The sequence below is a fragment of the Nelumbo lutea genome, chromosome 2 (genome assembly GCF_056320005.1).
Source record: "Nelumbo lutea isolate HS-2025 chromosome 2, American lotus-T2T, whole genome shotgun sequence".
Taxonomy (NCBI): domain Eukaryota; kingdom Viridiplantae; phylum Streptophyta; class Magnoliopsida; order Proteales; family Nelumbonaceae; genus Nelumbo; species Nelumbo lutea.
Window position 1 is genome coordinate 35,738,034 of NC_142685.1, and position 11,541 is coordinate 35,749,574.

Genomic DNA, 11,541 nt, shown 5'->3' on the forward strand with positions numbered 1-11,541 from the left:
CGATGGTGAGAGTTCTACGACTGTGATCCTATTAAGAAGGTGCTGTTGTCAGTCTAGCAAATCTGAATTTAACAAGACCCATATCCCTAAAGTGTAGGGTCAGTTTTCACTTTATGTTACTCCAAATTAAGTAGATTTTTTCGTAGCATTTTTCAAGATATTCAGTTTAAACTTTTCTTGTGAGGGATCTCTTTAGTTTTATTTCATCCTTGTAATCAGTCATGGAGAGTAGGAGACGAGAGAGAGAGAGATAAAGAAAGGGAGATACGATTGAAAGAAAAAGAAAACTATCTCTCTGCCGGTTCACTATTTATATTAACTTAATAAAAAAGAATAGAAATTACAAGTATGCCCCTGGTGGCAAACCCTAGAAACAAACTAATAAGAAAAAAAAAGAAAAAACTAACCGACAATATCTTAAGAAGACAACCTATTAACATCAACTATAAAGTAACAGTTAAATAAGCCTTACAACACTCCCCCTCAAGTTGGGCTAAATACGTCTATCATGCCCAGCTTGTCACATAATTCATTGTGCCACGAGTATGGAAGCCCTTTTGTAAGGACATCAACAAGTTGTTCCTTGGAGTTGACATAATGGATGCAAATTTCTCTTTTTTCCAATTTTCCCTTATGAAGTGTTTGTCCACCTCAATGTGCTTGGTCCTCTCATGTAAGACAGGGTTGCTAGTGATGTTCATTGTTGTCTTGTTGTCACAGTAAAGAGACATAGGATTATGAACAACAACTCCAAGCTCCCATAGAAGATTCTTTAGCCAAAGGACTTCAGCCACCCCATGTGCCATAACTCTATATTCAGCTTCAATGCTTGACCTTGTTACCACACCTTGTTTCTTGCTTTTCCAGGTCACTAGGTTTCCTCCTACAAATGTGCAATACCCACTTGTGGGCTTTCTGTCATCCACAGCACTTGCTCAATCAGCATCTCTAAAGACTTTCACCTTTAAGTGATTATGTTTACTGAATAGTAGACCTATTCTGGGATATTTTTTCAAGTATCTAAGAACTCTCTATTGCCTCCATGTGTGGTTTCTTAGGAGAGTGCATGAATTGGCTTAGAACCCCAACTGAATAGGCAATGTCTGGATGGGTCATGGACAAATAAATCAGCTTTTCCACCAACCTTTGGAATTGTTTCACATTTTTCAGAGGTTCACCATCACAGTCACCCAACTTGTGGTCAACATCTATGGGAGTATCTGCTGACCTTGCACCTAATTTGCCTGTGTCATGTAATAGATCAAGGGTGTATTTCCTTTGAGAGATAAAGATACCATTTTCTGAGCGAACGACTTCAATCCCAAGAAAATACTTTAGGGGACGTAGATCTTTCACTTCAAATTTAGATGCAATGAATTGTTTCAATTTTTGTATTTCTGAACTCCAACTTCTTGTAATGATGATATCATCCATATACACTAAAAATACAACAGCTTGTTCCTGACATCTCTTCACAAAGAGTGTATAATCATACTGACATTGTTTGAAGCCCATTTGCTGAACTGCCATGTGAAACTTACTGAACCAAGCTCTAGGAGATTGTTTTTAGCCATAAAGAGACTTTCGTAACTTGCACACCTTATTTTCACTTCCCTTGGCACAAAATCCAGGGGGTTGAACCATGTATACTTCCTCCTCTAAGTCACCATTTAGAAAAGAATTCTTTATGTCCAGTTGATGCAATTCCCAGTCAAAATTAGTAGCTAATGACAGGAGAACCCTAATTGAGTTCATCTTAGCTATTGGAGCAAAAGTCTCATCATAGTCAACCCCATATACTTGTGTGTACCCTTTGGCTACTAATCTTGCTTTGTACCTTTCAACTGTTCCATTTGCCTTGTGTTTAATCGTAAACACCCATTTATACCCCACGGGGTCTTTCCTCTTTGGAAGATCCACAAATTCCCAAGTTTGATTTTTGTGAAGAGCATTAATCTCCTTTTCATGGCATCTATCCATTCGGGGCATTTTAAGGCTTCTGCAACATTTCTAGGAACAGGGATGCAATCAATTGCAGATAGGAAGGCTCAGTATGAGGGGGAAATGTGATCATAGGAGACAAAATGGGTAATGGGGTGTTTGGTAGTGCATGACCTGACTCCCTTTTGTTGAGCAATAGGAATGTCAAGGTCATCCATAGTAGGAGTGTGGGTATCAGTAGGTGCAACAGGGATTGGACTTACCTCCTAGGAGTCTAATGGTGTCGGTTGCTCAATGTTTGGCTGCTCCACATCTCTATCACACTGTTGATCTCTACGACGTGTACGTTGGAAGACACAGAAGGGAGCAAGGTCCGAAATAGAAGGAAGAGATACTTAGCGAACCTGAACCTGCTTCTCCTCTTCCACACTACTACTCTCCCCTTGAGGAGAAGCAGGGAAGAATGGGTCAGACTCAAAGAAAGACACATCCATAGACACAAAAAACTTATGACTACATGATCAAAGCACCGATACCCTTTTTGAGAGGAATGATACCCCAGAAAGATACAAGGAATGGACTGAGGGTCTAACTTACCTCAAGATGGAGACAAATCATAGACAAAGGCATGACAACCAAAGACTCACATGGGAATGGAAAATAAAGGGGATTGAGGGTACAATAACTGATGAGGGGCCATGTAGTTCAGCATTTTGGAGGGCATGCGATTGATGACATAAGCAGCTGCAAGTATAGCATCCACCCAAAACCTTTTTGAAACATTCATGTGTAACATCATCCCACGAGCTACCTCAATGAGGTGTCTGCTTTTTCTTTCTACAACACCATTTTGTTGTGGTGTTCTGGCGCATGAGCTCCTATGAATAGATCCATGGGAGACAAAGAACTCATTTAGCTCACCATGGAAGTATTCTTTTGCATTGTCGGAGTGGAAGATCTGTATTTCAGCATGAAACTGCGAAAATATCATCCTCTAGAAGTTTTTCACAATCTTTGAAACTTCGTCTCTACTACGCATAGGAAATACCCATGTATAGCGAGAGTAATCATCGATCAATGTGATAAAGTACTTATATGCACCCTCAGAGATTGCATTTGTAGGCCCCCATACATCAGAATACACAACATGAAAATGAACATTTGATCTTTTATTACTTGAGTGAAAAGTTGTTCTACATTGTTTGCTCAACTGACACGTTTGACACTGGAACTCTGACACTGAACATGACTTAAATAAAATTAGAAACAAAGACTCTACTATTTCAAATGAAACATAACCTAAACGACTATGCCACAAAAAAAAATTTGACTCTTATTTGACTGACTATGTGATTCTGAGGATGACACCGAGAGACCAGCTTTGTTGTCAAGAATGTAGAGACCATCCACTAGGCTCCCTCTACCAATCGTCCTCCCAGAACTTAGGTCCTGAAAAACACATGAGCCAAGAAAAAAGGTTATACTACAGTTTAAAGAGCTTGTGATACTACTAATTGAAAGCAAATTTATAGGAAGTTTAGGGACATGCAATACACAATTCAGGTTAAGGCCATGGGGAAGAGATATTGATCATTGGCCTGCAATGGAGGAAAATGAGCCATCTAGAAGTTTTACTCTATCCCTTCTTAACAAAAGGCTATAAGTCTTAAACAAGTTTGGCTTACCGGTCATGTGGTTGGAGGCCCCTGAGTCAATGATCCAAGGGGAACCCGTGGGAGTGACATGGAATGCAAAAGCCGTATTACCTGATGTAGAGGGAGTACCAGTGACTAAGCTATCCATTTGTCGCAAAGCCCTACCATAAGACTCTAGGTGTTCTCTAAAGGAATTCATTATATCTTCGTTGGGGTCAGAATTATTAAGGTGGTCCTAGGTAGTACCGGCAACCTGAGTATCTTGGGTTGCCACATGTGCTGCATTCTGTTGTGTTCATCTTCTTCTGACCTTGACCTTTATCCTATTCTTGATTTTTCACTGGTCACTTGGGTTTCCCGTGGATGTTTCAACATGTGTCACATGTATGCCGTGAATGCCGACAGTGGGTACAAAACAACTTGTCTTTATCATCAGTCTTCTTAGTGTCACTTTTCTTCCCCATGGAGTTATTATTCATCGCAATCAAAGCAACTTGTTGCTCCCCCTCAGCTGTAACCATCACACTCCGCCTACTTTCTTCCGATTGAACAAGGGAGTATACCTCGTGAACCGACGACAACTCTTTGCTTCCTAGGATCTGAACCCTCAAAGGTTCATAGGCAGGGTTTAGTCCCAATAAGAAGGCAAACACACGTTGTGGAGAGACCAACTTCCTGTAGGCCTTAGAATCATCATCATGTTTCCACTCTATAGCCTGATAATGATCAGATTCTTTCCATATGAAGGTAAGGGTTGAATAATATGAAGACAAACTACGGTTTCCCTGTTTACAAGTTGAAGATTCAGCTTGTAACCGGTAAACCTTGGCATAATGCCTTTGCTCAGAATAGGTAGTTTTGGCCTGTTCCCAGATCTCACTAGCGGTGTCTGCCCACATAAAGTTCTTCTTCACATCAGGTTCCATGGTTGCAAGGAGCCAAGACATCACCATACTATTTTCTTGGTCCTACCTATCATGTTCAGCTGTCTCACCCTTGGGTTCTTTCACCCTTCCATTTATGTAACCAGTTTTTCCCCTTGCCGTTACGTAGAGTTTTAGACTTCTAGCCCACTCCAGGTAATTTAGACCATTTAAAAGGGTAATTGGCATGGGAAACATCATGTTTTCACCTCCCATACCAGCTGTGCTGCGGGTCGGTGTAACCCCCGATGAAGTTGATTCATAATTTGCCATAGAATACTGCTGAAAATAGTTCAAATCCCACACAATTACACAACAGCCACAAGCAGAATACCAACCCTCAAGAAATTTACTTTTGGGATGTGAGGAAGAAAACAAGAAACTGTTGAAATCAACTCTGTGATGGTTCAGCCATTAAACCAGCCCGGTAATCATCAATCCAACACAGCCAAGGCAGACGTTACTATCGGTCCGATTACAACCCATACAGTCTAACAATCCAGCATCCAAACGAATGTATAGAACCAAGGAATAAAGCCTTCACACCATTGGCCAAAAAAGACAAAAACAAGAACACACCTGTCCAACACCTGTACGAAAGTGCCAACCAGAAATTGACTTCACAGCATCGAACAGAGAAGAAAGGGAGTCTCTATCAGCATCGCCCTTCTTTGACTAGGGTTTCCTTGATATTACAACCAAGGAAGAACCCACAGGAGGTGCCACCAGTAATCTAGGGTTTCTCTGTCTTCCACGTCCAAGAATTTAAAGAAGGAAAAAAAAAAGGCGAAGCAGGTTCAAAACAGGTGGGACCAAAATTCTTTTACAGCCCAAAAACTTGCTCTGATACCATGTAATCAGTCATGGAGAGTGGGAGACGAGAGAGAGAGAGAGAGAGAAAGAGAAGGAAAGGGAGATACAATTGAGAGAAAAAGAAAACTATCTCTGGCTGCCGCCAGTTCACTATTTATATTAACTTAATAAAAAAGAATAGAAATTACAAGTATGCCCCTAACGGCACACCCTAGAAACAAACTAATAAAAAAAAAGGAAAAATCACTAACTGACAGTATCTTAAGAGGACAACCTACTAACAACAACTATAAAGTAACAGTTAAATAAGCCTTACAACAATCCTCTCTCCAGAATTTATAACTTGGTTTGTGTAATCACTTCAGATACTATTCAAAATATGGTATCTTATGAAACAACAAAAAAGAAATAATCATTCATTATTTGCACTTAGTCAAAGTTTCTAATCTGTGTTTGTGATCTGTGAGCTAAACGTTGCTGCTTTAATACTGGAGAATACATTCACACCTATCCTGGATATGGCTGGAGTTCTACGTGGTTCATTGGTGGCAGTGGTTCTAAAGGCCTCAAGGTTCTTAATTGCCTTGTACGGTCTCCATGGAGCACTATTGATATTATTGGCCAGGTAAGAATAGATGTTACTGGAAACTTTAGATCTGTAACCCCTTGCTTTTTATTGTATCTGCAAGGCTTCTGAATTGTAAGTGGATGATTTTATCCCTTTTGTGCCCATATTTTGACCTATAGATGTCCAAGTTCTATATCATGTTTGATTTAAACCTATTTACTGCAGATCAGACAGCCAATCCTATTACTCTCAGGATTGCAAGATGAGATGGTTCCCCCATCTCACATGCAGATGCTTTATGCTAAAGCAGCTTCACATAACAAGCAGTGCATCTTTGTTGAATTTTTCCACTGGTATGCATATGGACACATGGCTGGCTGGAGGTGGCCATTATTGGAGAACAATTCAGCAGTTCATGGATCAAAATGTCCCTGAGAATAAGGAATATGACTCACACCAGAATGACAGGTAATGATTCTAAACGCCGGATCTCTGCTTTTATAACCTGCAATGTCAATAAGGCCCTTTAGTTTGTTTATATTTCTTGTAAATAGCAAAAGAGGGAAATCAAAACAATTGGAAATTTTTGAATTTTGATGTAAAGGAACTGGGTATCTAGCTATCAAGAACTGGCAAATGGGTTTCTTTTAATTTTGAAGTTTATCTGGTTTTGTTAGAATTTTTTTTTTTTTGTTTTTGAACAGGGTTAGATCTTGGAGCTTTGGTTCTAGGGTTTTAGCAGCATTTCTTAGAAAAAAATGCTGAAAGAATCGGCTTCTTTGTTGTTGATTTTTTCTCTCCTTTTCTCTGTTTCTGCCATGGAGAATGGATTCCCACACTGTAATTGCGATGACGAAGACTTCTGGAGCGTGGACAACATTCTAGAATGCCAGAGGGCGAGCAATTTCCTTATCGTAGTAGCTACTTTTCAATCCTTATTGAGCTCCTTTACTTCATTAGCTGCTCCAATGTCCCATTCAAATGGGTCCTCTTGCAGTTCATTTCCTTCATAGTCCTCTGCGGGATGACTCATTTGCTGAACGGGTGGACTTATGCCCTTTATACATTCTAGCTGATGCTGGTTCTCACCGACTTCAAATTTCTTACTGCCTTGGTCTCCGGTGCAACTGCTATCACTCTGATAACTCTCATTCCTCTGTTTGTCAAAGTAAAGGTGAGAGAGCTCTTCTTGAAGAAGAAGGCCTGGGAGCTTAATAGACAGGTAGGGAAGATGAAGAAACTGAAGGAAGCCAGTTTGCATGTTCGAGAGTTGACCCAAGAGATTGGGAAATCATTGGATAGTCATACCATCTTATACCCCACTTTGCTCAAGCTGTCCAATACTTTGGACCTGCAGAACTGTGCGGTTTGGATACCCAACGATATTAAAACAGAGATGAACTTGACCCATGAGTTGAAAGGGAGGAGTTCGTTGATTCACTCTTGCCCTGCTATCCCAATAAATGATCCAGATGTAAAGAAAATTAAGGAGAGCAAGGGAGTGAAGATCCTGAGGCCAGACTCGGCTCTTGGTATTGCAAGCAGTGGTGGATTTGGTGAGCTTGGTGCTGTGGCGGCAATTCGGATGCCAATGTTGTGGGTAGCAAACTTCAATGGAGGGACACCAGAATTAATCCCATAATGTTATGCAATACTGGTTTTGGTTCTTCCAAACAGTGGTCGTAGATTTTGGACTTGCCATGAATTGGAGATAGTGGAGGTGGTTGCTGATGAGGTGGCTGTTGCTCTATCCCATGCTGCAGTTCTGGAAGAGTCTCAGCTCATGAGAGACAAACTAGCAGAGCAGTACCAGGCACTGCAACAGGTTAGGGAGAAAATATTTATCTTGGGACTGCTGCCTATGATACGGCATGAGAATCTGAGCAGTGAGCAGCAGATCACAGTTGAATCAATGCTAAAGACCAGCATTGTACTCTCAACCCTGATAAATGATGTAATGGGGATTTCAAGTGCGGATAATGGAAGGTTTCCACTAGAAATGAGATCTTTCCAGCTAGCTGCACTCGATGATCAAGAAAGCAGCTTGTCTTGCCAAGTGTCTATGTGTTTGTAAAGGTTTCTCTTTCACCAAGGAGGTTGAGAACTCAGTGCCTGATCAGGTAATAGGAGATGAGAGAAGAATTTTTCAGGTGATATTGCATATGGTTGGGAATATTCTAAAGGAATTTTTCATGTGACATTGCAATTAAACATTTTATTTTCATTGATAAAAAAATTGAACATTTTATTTTCAAAATTATTAAGAAGACAACTACATATTCTAACAAATTTTCTCAGAAAGTCATTAAGAGTTTACGACCTTGAACAGGATATGCCAAGCCATAAAATCTTTTATCTTAATATTCAATCGAAAAGCCATGTCTACTGATGGCAATTGGCCAACAAGGTTTGCCAAATTGTTATTTTTTTTATATCTATTGCCAAATCATCTTCATTCTTATGGGTTGTATTTGCTTGCATTGATAACTCTAATGTGTGGCACATATTTGGTTATCTGCTTGGGCTTGGTTCATGCTTCTATTGATAACTCTAAAGAAGTATATATAACTGATGGATATGTACATCATTGAACAACTTGTATGCCTTGGTGATTAATTTTGCATCTTATATTTCAGAATTTACGATCTTGATTTTGAAACCCATGTGCAGATGATGAAAGGGAACATTTGGGTAATTCCAAACAATAAGGATTTTGCACAAAGCATGAGACCTTAAGTTTCAACTCCAACCATCTATAGGAGGAGGCATCTTTGAACCAGGTGGATCATCAGAGCAGCTACCTTCAGAATTCAGAGGCCTTCAAGTTATATTAGCCTGATTATGATGACATCAATAGGGCTGTGAAGCGAAAGCTCCTTGAGAAGCTCGGTTGTCAAGTTACAGTTGTTTCCTCTGGGTTTAAATGCCTTAGACTTGGGCCCTCTGGAACTTCATTTCATATCATTCTTTTGGACCTCAATGTGCCCGAGATGGATGGCTTTGAAGTTGCATTTTATTTTAGAGGTTATTTTAAATAATTTTTATTTTTCTATTAAGATTTGTTCAAACTGGTTGTACTTGATATATTACCCATGTATGACCCGGAACATGATACGATTTCTTCTATAATAAAGTTGGTTGATGTAATGATGTTTATGGGAAAATTCCACTTTTATTTTTTAAATGTTTCTTTTATTTACAAAAAATAATTTTATATTGGATTTTAGTTTTTGTTTATTTTGTTCTACTTTTACAGTTAAAACTTTTAATAGTTTTACTAGCATTAATCAATAATAAATATTTAAAAACTTACATTCAGTTAAATTAATTAATTAATTACTTCCATTTCATTACATTAAGTGATATTTATTAACTCTAGGAGTAGTTTAAGAAATTTGCCCATAAGAATATTAGTATGGACCTGTGTGATGCACGATTTTGTTAAAGGGAGTCTTGTGATATTTCTAAATGGATTAAGGGAGACCAAGTCCAATTCGATCATTATTTTTTGATTATGTATTGTTAGATAAATTAGTGTTAAAATTAATTTTTGTTAATTTAAAACTAATAATTTTCTTACATTATTAATTTTATTAATAAACTATCTTATATTTTGTTTTACTAAATTTTATTGTTTTTTATTAGAATTTTTTATGTTATATTTTAAATGGATTTTAAAGTCAATAAATTTTTTAAATATACTTGTTCTTTTTATTAAATGTACTTTTAGTTTATTGTTATCATATTTATTAACTTTTATCATGATTTTTAAATGTAATTTTAATAGATATTAAAATATAAAAATTAATTTCAGAACTAATAATTTCTTATTAACATTTTTGTTTTTATTAATAAACTTCTATTAATTAGAATTAAAATGGATGGAAGCTAAGTAGTTGTGATCAAGGCTGACTCGGGTTAGGCTTAGCACATGTTATAAGGCTATGGCCTAGGCCCAAGCCTGACCTAGGTTCTGAGCGAGAAACATAGGTCCCATCCAGCTCTACACATGTCTAGGTAGGGCTTAGCAAATAGTAATTGTAATTAGGGCTATAGCCTAGGCCTGAATAGGTCCATGCATAATTCCGCCTATGAATTTTATGTACAAAATAGTGAATGCATATAATATTTTATATCAAACATTCATATGTCATGTATAAAAAAATATTTTATACATTTTATATTATAAAATACCATATATTATATGTGCTGTAAGTATCGTTTTATAATATTTATATGTAAATAAAAATAACATAAATAACACATAAATATGTGCGGGCCAGGTGGGACTTGGGCTAGGCATGAAGTGTTGGGACCAAGTCCAACCTTGAAATGAGTGGTGCTAATATGAGCCCAGTCATGGGCTAGATTGAAAAATGATCACCCCTAAGGCTAAGTGAAATTTCAATTAATAAATACTAATTTTAAAATTAACAATTTTATTTAATTTCAATTTTACTATTTTTTTGCTAATTCATATTATATTATCAATTAGTTAAGATTAATTAAATTATTAAGTTTAACTAATTAAGTTATAATTAATTATATACTATTTGTAAATAAAAAAAATATCGTATTATGCTTTATTAATAATATAGTTGACAAATGTAATTAATCTATTAATAATACTTAATTACATATGAATAATAAATTATCCTTAAAGTAATTATTACTAACCTCTATAATATGACTCGGATCTCTTGCCTATAAGAACTCTGCCTGTATCTACTTACACTGAACGGAGGTCTCCCATTCCAACTCTCCAGTACTCTCGTTCTCTTTTTGAAACAAATTGAAAGACTCTTGCTAAACAGAAAAATCTCTACGACTCCCAATCTTTGCCTCAATAAATGTCCATGTGGAATTATATAAAATTAAAAAATAAAAAATAAAAAAAAAAAGAGAAAAAGAGAAATGCTACATCAGATTATTCCTCTTTAATATATAGATATAGTTGGGGAAAGGAAACCAATGATTAAAAAAAAGGAGATCCATGCATCTGGTTTAAGTAATTGCCTTTAGATAGAACGTTTTTCCTATTTCTTGCTTTATTTTTTATTTGTTGGTTCAAGATTCAATAGAGATTATTTCAAGTAACTATTGATTCAACGAAGATTGTCAATTGCAAGTAGGGCTGTTCACAGGTCGGGTTGGGTCGGTTTATTGTAGTTTTTTCAACTAACCTGACCTGGTCGGGTTACCTGGCATAGAAACCGAAACCGACTCAGTATTAAGTAAAACCGACCTGGTCGGTTTGAGTCGGGTTGGGTCGATTTCAGTTCTAAGTTCGTCATTTGTGATAAAATCTTGCTAATTTTAAAAACAGTCATAAATTGAACATCATTTCAGCCATCTCCTATGATAAAATTTAAATGAAAAGTTAATCACAAAAGTTGTTCATTAATCCAAAGTTTCTTGCAACCATTCAAAAACTAGGTGGTCTAATGGGCTTTGGAACTTCATGTTTGAACTAGGAACTAAACGGTTCGGTTCGGGTCGGTTTTCAGTTTTATTGTGTGAAAATTGAAATCAACCCGAATCATCAGTTTAGGAATTTGCACAACCCAAAACCGACCCGTACTAATAAAAACTTGGTCGACTCGGGTTAGGTCGGTTTGCATTGGTCGGTTTGGTCGGGTTG

At 37.4% G+C, this 11,541-nt stretch overlaps 1 protein-coding gene across 3 annotated transcripts; it reads left to right on the forward strand.

Moving 5' to 3' along the window:
• Positions 1-230: 230 nt before the first annotated feature.
• LOC148869841 (uncharacterized) lies at positions 231-9,064 on the forward strand. Of its 3 annotated transcripts, none has more exons than XR_016107299.1 (4): positions 231-5,957; positions 6,126-6,368; positions 6,725-8,020; positions 8,571-9,064. XR_016107299.1 is itself a non-coding variant. In XM_088970208.1 (3 exons), the coding sequence occupies exons 1-3, from the start codon at positions 5,851-5,853 to the stop codon at positions 8,572-8,574; spliced, it is 354 nt and encodes a 117-aa protein (XP_088826334.1). In that variant the 5' UTR covers positions 5,193-5,850; the 3' UTR covers positions 8,575-9,064. The 3 variants fall into 3 exon arrangements, 1 of the variants encoding a protein (XP_088826334.1); XR_016107298.1 differs by having other exon boundaries at positions 4,847-5,957; positions 6,605-8,020; XM_088970208.1 differs by lacking the exon at positions 6,725-8,020 and having other exon boundaries at positions 5,193-5,957.
• Positions 9,065-11,541: the final 2,477 nt, after the last annotated feature.

Excerpts from the sequence above, each read along its gene's own strand:
- LOC148869841 (XM_088970208.1), top strand. The coding sequence starts at position 5,851 with ATGGCTGGAGTTCTACGTGGTTCATTGGTGGCAGTGGTTCTAAAGGCC. Across the intron at positions 5,958-6,125 it reads CTATTGATATTATTGGCCAG|ATCAGACAGCCAATCCTATT; the intron begins GTAAGAATAGAT and ends TATTTACTGCAG.